The 22,254-nt window shown below is 36.3% G+C and overlaps 1 protein-coding gene across 1 annotated transcript in view; it reads right to left on the bottom strand.

Annotated features, from left to right (window-relative positions):
- bicc1a (BicC family RNA binding protein 1a) overlaps window positions 1-22,254 on the bottom strand; it is a 66,393-nt gene that overhangs the window by 40,180 nt on the left and 3,959 nt on the right. The window contains exon 2 of the mRNA XM_011484364.3: window positions 5,956-6,002. Coding sequence (XP_011482666.1) covers window positions 5,956-6,002 — 47 coding nt within the window. The remainder of the gene's footprint in view (window positions 1-5,955; window positions 6,003-22,254) is intronic.

The raw sequence follows: 22,254 nt of genomic DNA, 5'->3' as shown, positions 1-22,254 counted from the left end.
AGACTATAGTTGCTGAAGCCCTTGGTATAACAATACCCCATTGGTATAGCTTCTATTATATTTTATATATTTGAACTGATGTTGGTCCTCTCAAACTGCAGTGTCAACTTTCAGATGAAGCCAAAAAATGTTTTTTTTTCTTTTCACATATATATTTGTGCAGAAGAAAATGTTTGTGCTTATATTTTATGCTTTGTGCTTTAAAGCATTCCTTAAGGATGTTTTGCCACAATCTTCACTTAGTTTAGCTGAGATAAAAAATCCTGAGGACTTTGTTACATTTTATGTACCCACAACATTAAAGTTATGTTGATTTATCCGCTTTGTGGTCGTGCATTTGCTGCCAATGACTACTGAAGGAATCCTGTTTAAAAGGAAAAAAAAAAAATACACTAAACAAACGGGGATAACAGTCTCTCTGATCTCGCTCTTAGATTTTAGTCTCGGATTTGTTTGTTGTATCCCTACGGCTGAAAACACAGCCAGTGCAAATGTTCATCTCACTAATGATCTTTTATTATTTTGATCCCGCTGTAAACATTGCCATTTTACCTCTGTGAAGTGTTTTCACAAACTCTGGGATAAGATCAGTCTATTGACTCAGATTGACTCCACAGGCTATGAAATTCAGGCCTCAAACTTATTTTTTTCTCCTTTACTAGGCTTCATGCTATCCTGAGGCACGTGCAACTCTAATCTACTACATGATGCCCTCCCCACCATCATCTGGCAAACGAGAGGAAGGTCAATAAATCATCATAAACCCCGCAGTTGAATTCAGACTCGTCTTCTCTGACTGAAGTCACATGCTCACAGGAACAGCTGGATGTATTGCAAACAACATTAAAAGAACATTCTGATCCGGATGACGCGGAAAAATCCCAGTGAAGGAAAACGTGTCTGACTCGTGTCCTACAAATCCTGAGAAAATATGTAGAGACGTTAGAGGGCATTTCATTGAAAAAAAGCAGCATTTTAAATACGTAGCAATAAAACAAGTGAAACTTTACAAAAAAATAAAAAAAGCTAAACTCTAATAAAAGTACAATTTTAAGTATAAACTTAGTTGAAAAAATAGTAATAGACGTTAAATTGTGCTATTCTGAATCACAACTCGTGGCGTCACTTCTGTAAAAAGGGCTTTGTTAAGAGAAACCTGTTTCCTGTCCAGCTTTGCTGTTTTTGGTAGCTCTGTGCAGATGGGACTGATTTCTGACAGACCACACACCATTTTAAAGAGTGCGTGGTGTTTATTTTTATGAAAAGAGCTAGCAAATACTTTTCAAATGGGTCGAAATTATATGCAAGAATTAGGAAACCTATACGTCTACCACTCCACCCTCTCGAAGATTAAGTAATACAGAAAAGCATATTGCAGAATGGTGTGACCCTGACACGATGATGGGTTGTCACAGGTCTGCAGTAGGTGTGCAGACGGCTCTGTACATCATGAAACCGGATATCAGAAAATGTCACTGTTGGTATTTCTTTGGAGAGGGCTTGTTTCACACACACCTCGCTACATTAGTACAGCTGTTGTTTCAGCTGGAACATGTGTGTGATTATGGAGGGGGGGCACAGAGGGCATTCGGTGGGTGTAAAACAGGTGTGAGGCAGATTATAAGACTAGAAAGCAGCAGAACTTGAGGCTTACAACAATGAGCGAGCCATCCTCAAGGGACTCAGAAGCCATGTTAACAATCCAAGTGTTAACTCGCAGCAGGGTCTCCGTTAGCCTTCTTAGCCAATGCTTACACATACAAATGGTTGTGACAAGGCTAAACACATTACAGGGAGGGCAATCTTGCAATAACTTCTGCCGAAATGTAATCAGATCCACATTTTCACCACTAGATGATGCAATTATTTAACCGATAAAACACAAACATTAGTTTATATGTTCCCTTCATGCTGACTTGCTTTAATCAAGATCATTTTCAAATCAAAAAATGGAGGACGGTTCGTGCAAAAAGAAGAATAATAATGGATAAAGCGAAAGACGTTTTGGCTTTAAACCCAAATTCACTGCCATTTTTATATCATGCCTGGGAAATCTTTTGAGGAACCACAACCTCTTGGAAGCAGTGAAGGAGTAATGATCAGGGATGAACTGGCTAGAAATTCAAAGCCATCTTTTGCCTCAAAATTCATCTCAAGTTCTTCTGCGGTGCACAGACATTGGTTTATCTAGCCAAGCCTTTTAAACCTAAACTCTAGCTTGACTCTCCAAAAAGAAGATTGATCCTCAGTGTCATTATTTTCACAATAGGGCATCGCAGTAAAACTTCCTGCCATGACACCATGGCCAGTTTTCAGTCAAACACATACGCACTTAATTTGCAAAAAAAAACCTTGTTGCACATAATAGATTTTTTTTTTATAGACTGCAAAGACAAATTGTCAATTAAATAGCAGGAGGTCATACAACAAATGACTTAAGAGTAGGAAGGGAGAGAAGAAGGGATAAAAGACCACAACGCAAGACGGACAAACACACATTTCCTCGTGTGAGTCCCACGGACCCTCACATGGAAAGTTTTCCAGCTGGGACACCCTCATGTGGTCTTACTCTGGTCTGTCGTTTGTCACTGACATGAAAAGGCCAGACTGTTTGCAAAATCTTTCTCTGAAGTCAACGAAGTTCAGCAGCGAAAAAGAGAGTTGGATCAACTCAGGCAAATGGGCTTGGGGGAGAAAGTGTGGGGGTGGATAATTTTCTGTTGCTTTCTTCAGGGAATGTATTAAATCTCATTCCCAAAGCACAACAAATAAAAGTGTGTGCGTCAAAAGGAGAACATATGCTTCCTTATGTAAGGGAGAAAATGTCTATTAGTCTCACTGATTATGTGCAGAATATGGGTGTGTTTAACCAGCAGGAAGAGGTTTCCAACTAAGAGTTTCCACTTTCATCATCTTCAAGGTTTTTCACTTAATTTCTTCCTTTTTTCAATGACAGAGTTTCAGAGCCAACCCAGTGCTTTCCCTGACTTTAGGTGGGCATGATGACATAGTTAAGAATTATCCAAGTCAGAACCCTACACATGCCTTAAATATCTGAGAGGTGTAAACCACATTTGAATTAAAAAAAAAAGAAAAAACAACATCATTTAATATAAATACATTTTTTCAACTTATACCAAACCAAAGAAGAACAAGCAGAGCTCAGATCAAGAGTCCTTGTTAAAATTCATACTGAGGGACTCACAAGACATCTGGTTTGCATTACTTCATTACTTGGCTTGTAAAAAAAAACTTCTTTAGAGAATGTTAAATTCCCTTTTTGACTTTAAATTCAACTCCCTTCCTTTAAAAAGTTATCAAAACAAAAAAAAGAGGGAGTTAAATCAAACCACTCTCAATTATCATTAAACCCTGGTGGGATATAATATTTACACATCCAAGAAGTTGAGTTTTAACGAATGCACAAGAGATGTACAGGAAATAGCATTACTGTCAAGATAGTCCAATAATCTTCTTTTAAGTTTGAATATGTAAACTCTTTTAGTCTTTGTTTGATTAATCTGGTCTAATCATTCTTTCATCATCATATCATAGAAAATGTCAGCACTTTGAACAAATAATTTCTCTGTGTTCAGTAAACACAGTAAGCAAAAAGGAAAAAAAAACATTCTCCATTGTAAGCTTGCTCTCTACCTTTACTAAACTTAGAAACCTTCCTTATACTCAATAATTTGTCATTTACTTGTTAATTTCATTAGTCATCTGGGCTACAAAGAAGGTCTGAAGAATCTACATTGTGCCTTTGTGAATCTAAAAAAGGCTACAATGGTAAAGAGAGAGAGGTGGTCTGTTTGAGATAGTCTGGAGTGGCAAATTAGTATGTTGGAGTTATGCATGTATGAGAGAAGTAAAACAGTAGTGGTGAGCTGTAGGTGTGACAGAGGAGTTCAAAGTGAAGGTGGGACCTGTCAAGATAATTTTTTTTGACGTCTTGTTGTACAGACTAATAGATGAGGTTAGACAGGAATCTCTGTGGATCATGATGTTTGCAGATGATATTGTGATCCATAGTGAGACCAGCGAGCAGGTGGAAGAACTTTTGATCTGCACACTTGATAGCACAAAGTAGACTAAAGAGAGAAGCTTTGAAATGCCTTTAGATTAACTCTTTAATTGGAATTGATGATCAACTAATACATTTCCCAGCAGTCTGCATCTGCAATCAGCCTAATAATGCTGATGGAAGCAACACCACCCAAAATAATAACATTAATCATATTGGATCCAAAGCCCAGTGTACTTAAATAAATTTACTTAACAGATAATGCCTGTTTATGCAAATTTTTGTGTGAGTATTGGTTTCCCACAGCTGAGTAGGATTTATCAATTTACCTTTCCCTATAAAGGTATCTAGTTTATTCTAACAATTGGACTGTTGAAAAAAAATATATATTCCTAAACTTTTTGTGCATCTTGCTGTACTTTAGTTTGCAATATATATATATAAAAACAACGCCCCTCTCACCCTCCGCGGGTGGTTTCTCCTCCAAGCTCGGGTCCTCTACCAGAGGCCTGGGAGCTTATATATCTATATCTATCTATCTATCTATCTATTTATTTATCTATCTATCTATATATATATATATATATATATATATATATATAACCTAAAATATGAATGTTGGTAGTATCTCAACAAATCTTGATGAATTCTGAAAAAAAACACAGCTCCAATACTTAGTAAAATAAAACAAACAATTTTTTTTTTGTAAATAAAACTTTCGTGCTCTTTCTCTCCCTCTCACACACACACAATTGCACCCACGCACAAAAATATCCATGTATGACACACTGAATGTTAGACAACAGACAAGAAGGTAGTGATTGGATTAAAAAAATGCATTTAATACCGTTCTTAAAGCTGTTGTTTTCCGGTAAACAGTTGTGCTTTAAAAAAAAAAGGAAGGGGTGGAGGATTAGAAAGGTTTTTTTGTGCAAAAATTACAATTGATGAATGAGGAGATATACCTTGAAATCCAGAAGAAAGCCACCTGAACCTTTTCGTGTCTGGTACCAGCTTATTTTGCCCATTTCAGTATTGAATATGACAAATGTTTAGTTCTGCATCCTTGTATTCAAAGACATGCGAGCACCAATTCACTATTAAATTTCAATGTGGCAGCTGGAATTTCCACCACATTGCACATTGATTCTTTTTACTTCTGGGATCCGGTACGGGAAAAGGTAGTTAAGACGAAACTAATGTAAATATACAGAAGTAATTATATTTCCAAGAGCATTGTCTGAATGCGTTTGACCACCCAAACTCAGTTTGGTCTGACGTCAACAGGCGTGTGTAAAAGTCTGCTTTTAGTCAAACCAATACAATTTGACTTTTGGGTTGGGTCACATTCAGTAAAGGTTGCACACCAGGACAGAACTTGAGTGGTTATAAAACTCATCTGACATTTCAAAGCAGCACAGTCAATAAAAATATTCATTTTCAGCTAATTTAATTCATGCAACTGTACTTAACCTGTGTTTAGTTTGGGAAGTTGAGCCCAAGGATCATTCTAAGGATGCTTTATGTCAACATTTCTAGCAGAAAAACTAAGTATTTAAAGTTTTTGGTCTATGAAGTATTATTTAAATACTGAGGACAAGTTTTTAAGGAAAACAGACTGGATGCTGATTATTTCAGTACTTAAATGGAAGAGCCCTCATCAGAGTTTTGTTTAAACCCAACTCAAACACAGGACAGTCTGGTACATACCATAATACATTATGTAAGCGAGAAAGGTCCCAAATGTTGTGTCAGCTGTGGTTCGGCATTAGAGCCCTGGAGGGGTTTAACGTCAATGAACTTCCATGTTTTTATTCTTTTTGTTGTTCGTACTTATAAGCAAGTGATTGAGCACCTGACACCTGCTCTCGAACACAATGAGACACATTATTCAATAGGCTGGAACACACATTTTCTAAGTACACACTCACCTTCTGAAAGAAATCCTCACCCCCGTTGACTCTCCCCTCAGAGGCAGCTAGAATTGAACAAACAAAAAAAAAGAAAAGAAATTAAATTTACAGTTTTAAGAAGTTTAAGCAACAAGTCCAAATGACACACTGATTATCCAATCAATAAATACAAAGATATCTTCACAAAGAAAGGTTTTTGGTGGATCTACATATCTGTAAATGTAGTATTTGGCGGGAAACTGAATCCAACCGACTGGCAGAAACAAAATACAATATTCCTAAATCGTTTTCTATGATCATAGGGATTACATGTGGCTTCCTCTTACCAAAACATTTGATTCTACTATAGCACCTTAAAAATGAGTTTCACTCACCACAATTGGATCAAAAAGATTTCTTACTTCCTTTGAAACAAAAACGTCTGGTTTTTCTTAACTGTATTTTATGAATCACATGCAAACAAAAGAATTGGTGAGATTAGGAGTGGAGATTTTGTGACAAGTTCCAAGCAGGTGAATATGCCAAGAAGCTCCCTTTAGCTACTAAAGCATGCCAGATAGAAGCAGAGAGCCAATCATCAGATCAAGTCAGGCCTGAAGTTGCTCCAACACATGTGGTCTTTCAAAAATGTGGCAGCTTTGCTGATGTAAATACATATCTGCTGTCCAAAAAGATTTCTCCTGTCCCACTGTCACAGGGAAAACCAAAACGTTTATTTATGAATTATTGGTATTGATCTTTGAAAATTTGATGAAATAAAGAAGAAAAATAAACTTGCCTTGCACTATTTCGGATTTCATTTTACAAAAAAGTTACACATTTAATAAGAATTCTGTAAAGTAATTAGCCAGTTAATTAACCTTCGCCTTTGTAAAATGACCCACACATTTCATTCTCCTTAAAGAGTGTTTTTCTAACCCTGTATCTCAGATACTGGTACCCTGCATGCATTACTTCTTTCCTTTGTCTAACACTCGGGATCGAGCTCATCAGCTGTGCAGAGACCCCAGTTATTTGAATTGTTTATGCGCACGGTGGTAGAGTGGTTAGCATTCTTGCCTCACAGCAAGAAGGTCCCTGGTTTAAGTCCCGGCTGGGGGACCTGAAACAGAACATCAATGGGAGACCTTTCTGTGTGGAGATTGCATATTCTCCCATGCATGCATATGTTCTCTCCGTCCAAAAACATTGGTCAATTGGCAACTCTAAATTTTCCATAGGTGAGAATGAATGGATGTGTGATATGTGGGCCTCCGACAGACTGGCAACCTGTCCAGGGTGTCACCTGCCTTCACCGAAAAGTGGCCGGGATAGGCTCCTGCAGCACCGTGACCCCGAAAGGGACAAAACGGAAGATGATGAATGAATGGTAGACTGGACGAATAATGTCAGTCACCCAAAATATTCTGAATGGCAAAAGTAAAACCTGAAGTGGGACAGACACTTAAAGTTTCACTTGAAAAGTGTTTCAGGTCGTCTTTTAATTACGATTACACCGTTTTTTGGGCCAAAATATATTTTTTAAAACTGTCGTTTTCTAGGACATAGCTTCTGCAGAGGGGCAGTAGTTTATTGAAAATTCAATTCTGAGTTGTGGGCGGGACTGTTGGTGCAGAGTAAGCCCAACCCCATTTCCCATTATCCATCTATGTAAACTTTCTGCTAGGTTACAGCCCCCCCACCCCAACCCCACCCTAACCTAACATTACTGGTGCAGCAGAAAATGGTGAGCAACATTGGAGCTATCTAGCCATACAGTTTTGAATCAGATGTCAGCTCAGACAAGGAAAACAAAGATGTATATGGATCTATTTGTCTACAAGTGAATGCATCAGAATGGAACGGAGCAGGGAGCTTGTGGCCTGCCAAAAGTAGCTTCTACAACATAACTACAAGCTCTTTCAAAAACCTATTTGCTCCTGATTCACAACAATTTTAATAGAGAAAAACTCTGAAATGCAATTCTAGGAATAATTTTCTTTATATATGTCCCTCATGAGAAAAATGCCACAAGGACATGTTAAGAACACCAAAAACACAATTTTCTTCTGAGTGGGTCATTATTGGGGGATTAATTTCCCTTACTTTGGGGCTGGTTGTTCAAAACGCAGAACAATGTAAACTGAAAGCTTTATTAATTCCACTCACCTGTCAATCAAAACCATACCCATAATACATGCTTTGAATTGAACCTTAACAAAACCAATTGATTTAGATTTGATTAGTTGGAAAAATAAACTAATAAAACACCTCACAGTTTTCTTGAAAAATAAAACAGAGCACTACATTTTACTTGACTTTAAGAAGTGAATGAGAAACAACTCCCTTTTGCAACACACCTCTAGTGGTCATTTGGGAAACAGCAACATTTGATATTTCCAATTTAGAAACAAATCCAGGAACATTACAGTCTGTTTAACTACAGGAATACAAATGCGGGGCGGGGGAACATGAGGGCCTCAATTGGAAAAAATGACATTCAAACTTGAAAGAGGCAGACATGTTCCAGTAAATATTGCTTCCATGCAAAACCTCACTTGTGCTACCACAACTATGGCATTTTTTTTTTAACAAAAGCTATAAAAAAATAGTGCTGGAAAATATTTAACAGCACCACTTAAAATCGGTGTTGTCCACATCACATCAGAAATGACAGACATAACAATGCAAACTCCCAGTGAACTTGAAAGTCGACATTAAGAGCCTTTAACATGTGTTTGTACTCAGGAAAAATTAGAAAGTAAACACACTCAGACCACAGTTTATAAAGACAGTCTGGTCTGCTAACAGGTGAGTTAGTTTTCTGATAAAACGCATGAAAATAAATCCTCCCGCCTACCTGATGAAAAAAAGAAAACTACTTAAAATAACAGATTTGAGCAACTAACAGGCTACATTTCCAAAGATAAAAAGTGTTTACAGTATTTACAAAAGAAAAAAAAAAAAATGGAATTTCCCTAAAATGTGGAGAAACAACTGAAAGCTAAACTCAATTACTGGTAAGGAAAAATAGGAAGAAGAAAACTAAATTGTATGGTTTTAAGATATTTCTCAACAAAAGTACACTTTTATTCATTGACTTTTGGATCTTTTAGGAATTTAAAATCGAGTGCAACACTAAATCTTCTTTGGACCTTCGAGCAGCAAAAAAACATCGTCTTTAATCCAAAGGAATGTGCAACAGAAAATAAAGTTAATCTGAGTTCAAATCACTTACATTAGCAAGCAAACACACGTCAATTGATAAAAGGGAAGAATTTTAGGATACAACACACACAGGGAGAGAAACAACAGTGCCCAACTATACTTTGCTTTTTTTCATCCAGTGAATAGTTAACGAAGGCATTCAATAATATGTAGTCTTGTAATTTATTCCAGTTTACTTTGAACAATGACTAACTCTATACGTCTTCATCAAAAAAGGAATTTAGATCCAATGAACTAGGATGACCCCAGATATTCCATGCTTTAATTACATTACTACTTTCATAAATGACAAGAAAGCAACCTTTAGTTGTTTTGACTTGGTGTTTAAGTGATTTTAAATATCAAAAACAGTCACAGTCAGGAAAATATAGTAGTTAACGCAATTTTAGATCCTTTATTAGCAGTTTCAGAAATCTGTGTTTTGTTGAACTTGTAAAAATGTTTGTTTCCTACACACTTTTCATGCCATTGAATGCTGTTTTCCAGGAAGATAAATAATTTTAAAATTATGGGGGGGGGGGGGGGGGGGGGGGGGATATCCAATGAGGCCAAATGTAAAATGTCATACTGGACATAGTATAATCTTCATATTAGAAACGTTTGCTTTATCTTGTCTTTATTTATGGCTCACATGTGTAGCACAAATAAGTAAAAATGTCAGAGAGGGGATAATGTAATGCATTAATAAAAACAGACATCACTTTTCTCGATAATAGCAGGTCAAAGTCTTTACATTTAAAACGTACTTTTGCAGTGAACAGCTGACAGATGTGATCCACTCTTTGGTGGCCTGAAGTCATCCAGGATTATAAAACACCCCATTACTTCATGCATTTCCTGCCAGAGTTAAGACGAGTAAAAAGGAGCGCAGGCACAGCAGAGTGTTTTTCCCCCATTTCTCTTAACTATTTGACAAATGAAAACCTGTTCTTCTGTGGTTATGCCTTTCATTAAACAAATTTTTTTTTTTTAATTTTCTAGTGGACCTACTTTATGTTCAGTTATTTCTGGTTTGGGGAATTTTAATGCAATATATGCAACAGTCAAAAATAGGATGCTTACCAAACTAAAATAAACTTTAGTTAAATTAAATAGTTTCCAGAAAAAAACCCAAATGATAATGAAAAAAAAATATAAGGTTTTTGTCACATGACACATCAGTCTCTTTGTAATTGATTTAAAATCTACTTTAGAATTCTCCACTTGTTGCCATCTTTTCCTTTTTTTTTTTTGGGGGGGGGGGTGTGTAAATCCAACATGAGGAACAGTGGGTTCCTTTTAATTTATTGCATTCTTCTATTTTAGGAAATACTAAAGACACAAAATGAAAAATAAAACAGAAACACATTTTGTTTTACTTTTTCCAATACTTTCCAATAACATAAGACAAGAGTAAAGTATGGATTTCTAAAAAATAAAAAAAATCAAAATTATTACAAGGTTGAGTTCTGCCAACCACTTTGTCAAAAAAAATCATCAAACAAGTGCAGTAGATACTCTCCTGCATAACATTACAGTGTCCTTATGTTTTCATGAAATGTGTAAAGGGAGGTAATGGCAACCATGGTGTCAGGAGCAGCTACAATCCTGTATTTGATTTCAAAGGCATATATTATCATTACTACAGGTGTAGAAGTTACCGGAATGCCCTCATTTCCTAAGAAATGAACAGAACAGTGTTTCAAAGAAAGCTCAATGCAATATGATAATAAACATATATACAGTGATCCCTTGATTATCGCGGGGGTTACGTTCCAAATAGAACCCGTGATAAGCAAAACCCGTGAAGTAGAAACCTTTATTTTTTTTACAATTATTATACAATGAAATACACTATTATACATTGAAAAGAAAGAACAAACCATTTAACAGGCTAAATCAATTGTTTTTTTAACAAATAAAAGTACTTTAGAAACGTTTTTTCAACAAATAACTTCTGTAGTGTGCTGTCAAATAATAATTTCAATCATCGATAAGAACAGAAGGCTTTAAATTGCAGAGATTAGCCCGGCCCACCGCGACCCGAGTGGATTAAACGGAAGAAAATTTAAAATGATTATGAAAAAAATAAAAAAGTACAGTGGGACAGATAGTGACTCCGGTCTTCTTTTTCACTGCTCTTCATACTGAGCCGCTGCATCCTCTGCAGCGTTTTTTCCTTTTGCAGCTGCAGGTGTGTTTGTTCGGGAGAAGAACATAGTGATAGGCAGTTGTTGTCGCTCTTTTTTCTTCTTTGCTATAAGATCCTTATACACCGACATGCCCCCATCGATTATGTTGGAGAACTGTAATGAACGGCTCATCAAAGGGTCCCATTCTTGAGCTACTCGCTGAGTGACTTTTTAGCCAATCAGAATGCAGAACACAATGCAGGATGCAAATCCGTGAAGTAGCGAAACCGTGAAAAGTAAACCGTGATATAGCAAGGGATCACTGTACAGTGGGGTGAAAAAGTACTTGTTTAAAGAAGAGCAAACTCTGTAATGTCCATCATATATACACTTCAACTGTGAGAGAATGTAAAAAGAAAAACCAGGGAATCACACTGTAAGATTTTTTTTTAAGAATTTCTTTGTTTAAAAGTGTAGAAAATACACAATTATCGCCTACATACAAGCAATTTTACCTTACAGACTTGCTCTTCTGTCCTCGACTTGCTAACTACATTAAATGGCACCTGTTTAAAGTGGTTACCTGTGTTAAAGACTCCGTCCGCAACAGTCAGACTGCAACCTCTCCACTACAGTCTATTGCTTTCCAAACACAAGAGACCTGGTCAGCAGACACAAAGAAACGTTCTCAAATCATGAACTTCATAACAAAACTTTTTCTTTTAATTTGGAGTAGATGAACATTTTTGAGATTCTGAAATAAAACTATACGTGTTAATGTATTCAATAAACCTTGAACATTTCCGGACCTCTCGTCCAAGGACGGTGATTGATTCAAACAATACTCAAACGGTAAATATCTGAAAATACATAACAGCTGACTTTCAAAATGCCAGAGCCAAGTCTAACGAGAATCACACATGGATCTACAGGGGAGTCCAATACCAGCCCTCCAGGGACCATGTCCTGCTTGTCTTTAGATATCTCTGCCCAGTCTACCATTGATCACCAAATTCAGATGTGTAAAACCAATGAAAGCAAAAGAGGTAAACAGTCATTAACCTATCAAATACTACACCAAAATGAACAGGCAAATTTGCAACTGTTGGAAACTGAAAGGAATGTGACGCGAAGCAAGAGAAAACCTGAGCCATGTGCTCTGAGTATTACATCTTGTTGGCGCATATGTAACCAACCGAGGAAGAAGACACAAGATGGAAACAGCAGGGTACTCTGTGAGCTCTGAGAAAAATAATCAAATGCAACACCCCATTAACATGCATGTTTTAAGTCACAAAGAACGTTGAAATCCTACATGCTGCTTGTGGCGGCTAAAAGAACATTCAAAGAGGTCACATTGTTTGCATTTTGACTTGTTTTGACAGTTAAGATATACAATCATTTTTGTGTTCTAAGACATAGAAGTAAAACCTACTCTCAGTGGTATTACACTGGATTGACATTCTATCAATAGTGATAAAGCCTCAAAGTTCACTGTAGTTTAACTTGCTAAATAATAAATAATAAATGATTCCAAAATCCAAAAAAGGAGGAATTTGTTTGGGCCTCAGCTTTTTGACTCTTCGTGAGCTTAGACTTTTTTCGAAAGCACTAATAATAAACCAAACGACTGAACCGTAGTTGAAGAAACATACAGAGCTTGTGACCTGACATGGTTAAAACAAAATAATTAATTCATTCCCACGAAATAATAATTCTTAAACCAATTACCTATCAAAACATCAGCAAAGAGAACAGTAAATACAAGCAATGACTTTTTACCAGATTAAAAATACATTTGATGTCAATTAAAAGAAGCATCTTATTTTCACATATTGCAATAGTCAAATTATTTAATTTGTTTTAGGTGTGCCATCATTTTTGGTCAGGACTGTTATTTGTGTTTCCTTCTTTTGTTTTGTAAATTAATAATTTTGTTAATAATCCAATCAAAAGGAGAAATACACATTTAAGTAGAAGTTTAACATCTGTCTGGGGAAAACAGATGACAAATAGCCACTATGCCAATTCTGGCCTATTGCATGTAATGCTTTTAATGTGCACTGTCCCTGAGAAATAAATACATTGAAATTGCATTTTTACTTTTGGTGATAGAATACATCTACTTTTTCATGACCAATTGGGGTTTTTAGTTAAATAACAGAAGGGTATATACTGATATTTTTCCAATGTAAATATCAGTCTGTTGGGAATACATAAGTTTAACTTTAGCAGAATTATTAAAGTAAATCAACTTTGTGGATGTAACTGGAAATAAAAATGTGCGGCATTGCATGTTCATACAGTAAGTGTTGAGCTTTACCCCACAACAAACCAAAAATGCTGCCTAAGTTCTCAGCTAACCCACAATTGTATGTTGTTGACTTCAGCATATATACCTTCAGGGGTCGCCACAACAAATCAGCTTTCACCAATTCACACAGGTGGTTTGGCAGATTTTTATGCTGCATGCCCTTCCTAACACACCTCTGTTTTAGCTAAGCTGGGGACCGGACCAGGGGGACCCAGACTTAACTATGCCTGCATAGTTAGGCAGTGGTGTGAAGGGTCTTGCCCTGGGACCCAGACAGGATTAAGGTCATCACGCCCCCTGGGAACTGAACCCTGATTTCCAATGTGCCAGTTCTGCACTTTAAGTTACTTACTGTTTTAGTATTTACTATGTAGGTACCATGCAGTATTTGTTTGAGGAAGTGGATATAATGGTAAAAACTAAGCACATTGTTTTATGGATCTCAACACATTCACAACATGGAAATAGGTGGGAGAACAACACAGAACTAAATCCTGCTAGATGGAACAGAATCTGGTTTCCATTAGTTTGCGGAAAGACTAGATTTCAGGGAGATTCCACTGTTTTGGGGTAAAAGGAATGTAAACAGTGTTTGCTTCTTTGGTTGTGATGTCAGTTCACACAAACTTCTAAAATACAGACAAACATTTTAACAATTAAAACACTAGTGTTATCATTAATAGGATAATTCAAGTTTTATACTGCCAAGATGAGTGAGGGAAGTTACAATGACTCCTGGTGCCTCAGATGAAAGGCATTTTCAATTCACTTTGAGCGTGCTTTACAATTTGTCATCATCGTAACACAATATGGAGCTCAACATCTGGAGAAATAAAAAAAAATAATAATATCACAATTTCAGCAGAAGCCTTGTTTTTTTTTACTATAAACTAGGATCATTGACTGTATATGAGAACTGGATTGAGTGACCCCTCCCCCCTTGCATTTCAAACAGGAAGTACCCACTTGTACCAATCCCATAGACATCTACTGAGAAAGAAACAGCTGTTAATCAATCATTAAATTAGTTAAGATAAACATTGTTGCGCTGCAATATTTTTTCCTCATGTTCTTGCTAATCCAATTTGTTTTTCCCTTCATATTTTTTCTGTAGTAAAAGTTATTCAAGTTATAAACTGGCCAATCAGATGGCTTTATGAAAGTAGGTGGTCTCACGTCAAACTTTTGAAGCGTTTGATTGACAGATGCTCCCCAGCCCCCTTTCAAGTCATAGGGGTGTGGACTTCCAACATGTTCTATCCTGATCGGCAAGAGTGGTTGCCATAGAAATGTTGACTCAGACTGACTGGGACCAATCACAGCTTACTGACGATTTCTGGTTCCAACATAGCAACATCCATATCAAGAAAATTTGACGACTCAATTGACTTTAGTCTGTTGGAGCCAGAAGTAAGCTATGTTTTATGGTTGACATCACACTCACTCATTCAGTCCAGTTCCAATATAGAGACAAAGGTTGGGAATTAACTATGGAAGTTTGTCTATACAGTACTTCTGGTGAGAAGTACTTCTAAAGATCAAACATTCATCTTAAATATAATGTCTACACCTGCCACGCAATAAGCAAAGATGGACAGTAAAGCCATAAAGAATCCATTGTATTTTTTTGAGCCAGTTATTTTTGTCACATATTTTTTGTGTGTTTGAGTGCATCTTTTATCTCATTAGCCAGGTTTGAACTCTTGTGGTAGAGTGAGACTATTAGGAAGAAAACAGTCAAAAATCTGATCAGGGCTGTCATTTTGCCAAAAAACAAACAAACAATTAAACTGTTTGATAATATCAATCGAGTATTAATAGCAAAAACAAAACAAAACAAAACAAAAATGACGTAAATCGTACGCTATAGAGATTTTTGTATGCTAGAGCATTTTTTTTTTAAACTTGCCATTTTTTCCCTAAGGGGTACATTATATCTTTTTTTTTTTTTTTTTTTTTTTTTTTTTTTTTTAACTTGTCCTGTCCAACAGCTAGGCAGACAGATGAGAGCTGAGGGCCTCTTGGGTTGGACATATTTTACTTTAACAAGAGGGGTTATTAATCTTCAGACAAACCAAAGGTATGTCTGAATAAACCCCTTTTGTAATTGAGGCCAAACTTTATTAATTTCAAACATGTCTGAAAATCTTTGGTGTTGGACCGGACGGAAAAGGAAAGAGGGGAAGAAGAGAGAGGGACGTTAGAGAGAGGGGGGGTAGGGGGTGATAATAGGAGGGGAAGGGGGATAAGACCATGAAGCAGCATAAAGCAACAAGTTTACTGGTTGTTAATCATTATGGTAAGGTTCAAATGTAAAAAACAAACAAACAAAAGGGCGGAGCCTGTCCACACACACACTCAAATGTTATAAACACACCTGTTAGTTGCAAAAATGTCCACCTGTCGACATGTACACAAAACAGATAGTGTTCACACGCATACTTATGCCTTAAAACCAACTAGTGTGAAATATTTCAGTCATTCAGTCTGTTGAGCTAACACCTGTGCTCAGGTGAGTGTTTATGTTCTTCTAAAATGGATGGTGGAACGTAACAAGAAGGAGGGAGAGTGCCCAGCCATCCCCACCCCAACATTATATCTTTAATATAATCAAATAAGATCCTAATTACTTCCCTAACTTTAATGACTTAGTAGCCAAAACAGACCACAAACTAAAAGATCAAAGGTAAAAACAGCCATCTTAAAAAAAGCCCCTTAAAGTGAATCTTTGTTTGATGTAATCACTTTTCATGCACTTTAATTTATGATGTAAAACATAAACAAAGAAAAAACCCAACAAAAAAAAAGACAAATCAAAGAACCACAGGTAAAAAAGAGGACAGCAATCACTAAGCCAGAGGTGATGAAAAATAATAATAACCTCCAAAATAAGTCAAATAAAAGATTATTAAATTGTTAATCAGAACAATAATAAAAATAAGTCAAACTTTGATGAAACGTCCAGTAATTCATATCCAAACATTTATCTCACAATTGTGTAGCACTCCAACATATACATAGCTGCCAAAAAAAAATTAAAAAAAGGATGAATACACTTTTATTAATGAAAATAATTTAATCTCCTGCTCTGGCTCACTTTATAGGAGCTGGCACTTTAAAAGACTCCAGAGTGCAAAGCTGTTTTCAAAAAAAAGTCGACATCTGAACCAATTTAAGATTCAAGATTAGGAAATGACAGCAGAACAAGCCGTCTGCCTTATATCGTCTTTGATAACTGCTGCCAGAGAAGTTTCTCACATAAATAAATTAAGGGTATTGATATTTAAATTCAGCAGTTTCTTCTACAGTTTTCAAAGAACTCATGAAAAATTAAATAAGGAAAACAATCCATGGTAGGTACAAAGTAATTTGGGATCTATTGAAACAATTCCATTCTTACTAAATATATTGTATCAATAACCAGAAATACAGCATCTCTCATGAAATCATGTTGCCAAGGAGATTTGAGAAAACTTTATCATTTTAAATTATTTCTTTTTAAAAGCCATTTTCCATACCATTGCTTTGAGATGCAATGTAATTTACAGAATTACTTCCTTTATAGAAACGGTTGTATGTATTTACAGTGGTGTCAACACTTCAAAAAATATGAATGGATGCGTTGATACAATCGTGGCATCTTGAGTTTATGTAAACAGAGTTCACACCATAAAACCAGCAGATGCCATCGCATTTCTGCATATTCTGACGTCAACCTTTGTTCTCAAAACAGACGTTCTATTTTTGAAGCCTTGCCTAACAAGTTTGTTGCTCATCAGATCCACTAAGAGCCAGATGTTGCTGCACTGCAAAGACGGAAATTTGCTGGAGAGGTAAAAGGTGACACGGAGGTCTGGAACATCTGCAACAGACGGTGGTCACGTTCACAGACACCAGCGCCTGTTTATTATCAGCAATATTTGCAAGTGTTGTTTGCGATATATTTGGGTTGTGTTCCACTTCTCTGTCTGCTTGGTGTAAATCCACAGTTGATTACACAATACTGTGCATTCCTGGTGCCTGGTATCTACTGTGTTAGATCCCCCATGGAGAGTAGGGAGTCAGTTTCACTTAACAGGCTGAGTTCCACTATAAACATTACATCAGAGTATCTATTAACTATTGACATTCTTTATTAAATTCATTTAACTGTTTATCCACACGATAAAACATCTTGTTTCAAACCATACAGTGAAAAAAAAGTTTTGCTTTAATTACTAAGAAGGCCTGCACAATATGTGGAAAACTTGCGAACTACAATATTAGTGGTTGTTGATAAGGCTTGCGATACATGAACAAATAGTTAAAGAAAAAAATGAAAATTTCCATTTCATTGCAACAGTTTTTTGGTTTTGTTTAAATAAAAGTCAATACAACTTAAATTACACTCCAAATGATCCACGTCTACATAGGAGCCAGTTTTCTAACATGAAAGGACTGCACTCGATTGGTCAACGAATGAAGGGGTCCATCCAATTGGTCAAATGCTATGTTCAAACTGGACTCAGCAACACGTGTTCAAATGACAGCTTTCAATGAAAAAGCTAAATAAACGCGTGCATATACGTAATTCATGGAAGATTTTATGTCAGTTTTCGGACTCCACGTACAAAATGCGCGGCCATTGACCGCACATTGAAAGTTAAAACAGTTGAATTTTGACCAACCAGAGACTTGGATTTGGTAGTGTTCTATTAAATTCATGGAAGTCCCGACCGTTTGAAAATTAATAAATTCAGTTTGTGCCTGGCCGGAATTATATGACATCAAGTCTTATAATTGTCTTATAATAGCTGTGAAAAAAAAAAAAAAAAGCTATCGGGTAGTGCCAGGCCAGTGTGAACACTGTATGCAAAGAGTGCACTCTTGAACGCACAACACATGCCCATTGTGAACATAGCATGAAGTCTATTTGCTTCGTTAAGTACTTTAAACTGCCACGAGATTGTTTTAGCATGTGTGTAAACATTTAAAATAGCATTAATCGCAGTTTATGTGTAGCGCTATTAGTGAGTTTTCAACACCGATAGACCCAACAAGAACAGCTTTTGTGCAACAGTACACAACTTGATTAAACAATTTTCTCCTCCTTCATCCAAAGCAAAAAAAAAATCGAAATTCCCTTTCTTCTGTCTTTTAACTTTTTAGTTCAGATTGTGAATATTTTGCCAGCTGAAAGGCCAAGACTCAAAAGGAGCTCTACAAAAGCAAGAAAGCAAGAAAGAAAGAGTCTCTGATCAAAGCAAACGAAAGAAAGGTGGATCGTGCTCGATGTTGAATGAGAAAAGAGAACAGCAAACCAAAACCCAAGGTTATCCGTAGATAAACACCAGAAGCTCCTGGTGGAGTGGTTAAAAGCTACATGGTCTGTATGCGTGTGTGCGCACGCGTTCGTGTAACCGCTGTATGTGTGCACAAGTGGGAAAAATCAAGGAGTACACCTACCCCAAGAAACACTTTTAAAATAGCAACCGCAAACCAGACAGAATGTAAATCTGACATTTCAAAAGGTCTGAAGAAGACGACGTTTGAGGGACGTAGAAAAACAGGTATTCATTTCAGCCCATTTACAGTTCCAGGAGAGCAGAAGTGGGTCACCCCACTTCTTCTGCTTCACTCAGAATGCTTTATTTTCCCCAAGTATCAACTACAGGTTTTCTGGCGACTGCAGCTCAATTATATTACGGCTCCTGAAAGCCTCATCGTACCCAGGATGAGGGAATTTGTGGTGTAAGCAAAGTCGAAAAGAAATGTATAATTGTATCAGCATGTTTCTGTAAAAACCTGACACAGAAGAAAAAGGAGGGGGGAAAGAGAGAAACCCTTCAAGACAAAACTTCAGTGTAGAACAGAAAAGGTGGTAGCACAAAATTCACCATTCCATTAAAGCCTGAAGAGTAGCTTGATGAATGAATAATCATTGTCGAAGGTAAGTCAGCACAAAATATAGAACATTAAAGCCTTTATGGAATATTTTTAAACAAATCAGAAAATGTCGACAAGCACCGAGATGGTGTCATCTCCTGATTTGCTTATTTGAGAGAATTGTATAAGGTCATCCAGGCTACACTTTGTCATCTTGCTTTCACAACCTTTTTATTTCTTTAATCACCATTGGGAGAGCCAGAAGCCCCAGGGCATAAGTCACACTTCCTGTTCCATGAGCTTGTTTTAGCAGCAGCTCCTACTACTACAGTATATATTACAAAATCAATTAAATTCAGAACATATATATTGTTTTCTTATTAAAAATTTGGGTTTTATAGAGGTTTTCACCTTCATCCACAGTATTACATATTTTTTTATAAATTAGCTTCAAGTCAATAGGACTTTTTTATGTCTATAGGACAAACAAAAAGTGATTTAATTTGCAAAGAGCAATAAAATACAGTGTCAATATTACAATAGAAAATAAAACCTATAAATGATAGAGAATCAGTTAATTGCATTTAATGTGAAGTCCTCTAAAAGAAAAAAATAAAATATATATGACTACCTAAAACAGGGATACATCAGACAAAATATATGGAAAGTAATAAAAAAGATAAACATATATGATTTAAAAATTAAACTATATCTCCACAGAGTGAACTAACCTTGAATGCTTTTTTTTCCATATCAGAATGAAATGACTGTTTAACTGTTTTTATTTTTTTGTCTATCTCAGAGGTATTATTAACCATTGTCCATTTTTGACACATTATGTACTAAATTCGAGGAAACTGGGCATCTTAGACAGGCCTTAAAGAAGCAGACACAGAGCATTTCAGATGAGAACAGGACATGAGCAGCTGTCATATATAACTGAACAAAAACCAAAGACTCAACTTCTGCATAAGCAAAATGCCTGCTCATGAGAAGTACAACTTGTTTCATTTAAGTTAGACAATGAATTCCAAAAAATATAAAAGCGAAGGATGAAATCTTATTTTTTTCAAAAATGATAATAGGCCTCATGTAACCTGGTATTTTACCACATTTGTAATTATTATTTAAAACAGAAATGTTTTCTTTACTGCATTGTAGGGCTGCATGATATGAGGAAAACTCGCGATAATAGTGATTCATATTGCGATGACGATATAACTTGCTATAAATGAACATATTGCAAATCAACCAAAAACATAATTTCCCTTTCACTAAAGTTCACTATAAGATTGTTTAAGCACATCTAAAGTAACCAGTTTTTGCGATTTTCCCCGTCTTTTGCGACATGCATATTGCACAGTTAGATATTATGATAACGATAAATTTGCAATTTATTGTGCAGGCCTACTGCATTGCTATTTATAAACATTGAAATAGCAGTCATTTCATTCGAATATGAGAAAGCCATGAGGATAATAATTATTGGAACACTATACTACCTTTTTAATGGAGGTTTGTGGTTTTTGCTACCTTTATCAAACGTGTGTGAACGTGGGTCTGTAATACACTTAACTTTATCTGGTTTTAACATACAATTCAAACAAAAAACGAAAGATTTCTGGAGTCTGAAGTAAGTTTATAAAGCAATCCAGCAAAAAAGGCAAAGAGAAATAGCATCAGAGTATGACTCCAAAGCCTAATTTTAAAGGAAATTCCTGAGTGGCTTGTAAAAAAAAGTTTCCATCAGGTCGCCCACACTCAGAAGAATACCTTTCTTCTGGAAAATGCAACAGAATTCTTGGGAAAAACAGACAATAGGTTTAAATTGGGTTAGCAGGAAAATAAAAGGAATGTGTGGGTTTGACCCAAAAATCCCCATAAACCCAGAGAGGCGCTGGCTAAGACTATCGTTATTATTGGTATTAAAGTCACAAGTGACTCACAAAAACACCAATACTCCAAAGAAACTCACTCACATCACTCATATGGCACATGAGTTACAATTGTTTGTCATTTCTCTTGTTTTCCATCCATTTTCTAATTTTGTCATCTTTTCCTGCAAAACCTATAATTCACTCTTTTCCCCTTTTCCAGGAGAGTTTTTGGGGATTAATAAGTATTTCTGAATTATAAATTACAACACAAAAAAGCCAACTAAAATCAATCATGGTGCAACCAAAGCATGATTGTCAACAATGCCTTGTGCAGTCATCGGATAGGTTTGGTGTTCCGAGTGCTTTATTTGGGGGGAGGGATCTAACCTTTTTCAAGGTTAAAGCAAGATCATCGTTGCTAGCTAGACAAAGAGCAAAGGAAGGCCTGTGGACTCCCTGAGCTTTCTGGTGGAAGCTGGAACAACAGAACCATGTTTGAACGTTACAGATGGAGGCAAGAGGGAGGGAACGAGAAAGAGAAAGCCTGCAGCACATTCCCCACAAGACACTCACTTCCTGCCTGCCAATATTGCTCAGCACCGAGAAGGAATAGGGGGATGAAGCCCTCAACATACGGATTATTGCAAGAAACAATTCTTTAGATTAATAAAAAAAAAAAAAGAAGTTTCATCCAGTAACTACCTTAAAGTCCAACTCTGATAATCTTATGAGCTATTCTAAAAGCATTCACATTGATCTTTTTATTATGATTATGTTTCTGATTATGAGCTCCCTGTTTGCACGATGTCCTACTAGCTTACAGCCCCTAACACCCCCAACCTAACATTACTGGTGCAACAAAAATGGCGAACATACAGTTTTGATCCAGGTTCCAGCTCAGATGGGAAAACAAATATGTAAATGGATATATTTGACTGCAAGT

The sequence above is a fragment of the Oryzias latipes genome, chromosome 15, assembly GCF_053564925.1.
Source record: "Oryzias latipes strain Hd-rR chromosome 15, Olatipes_Hd-rR_3.1".
Classification (NCBI taxonomy): Eukaryota; Metazoa; Chordata; class Actinopteri; order Beloniformes; family Adrianichthyidae; genus Oryzias; species Oryzias latipes.
The sequence above is the reverse complement of the archived record's forward strand: the minus strand, read 5'-3'. Positions and strand labels throughout refer to the sequence as shown.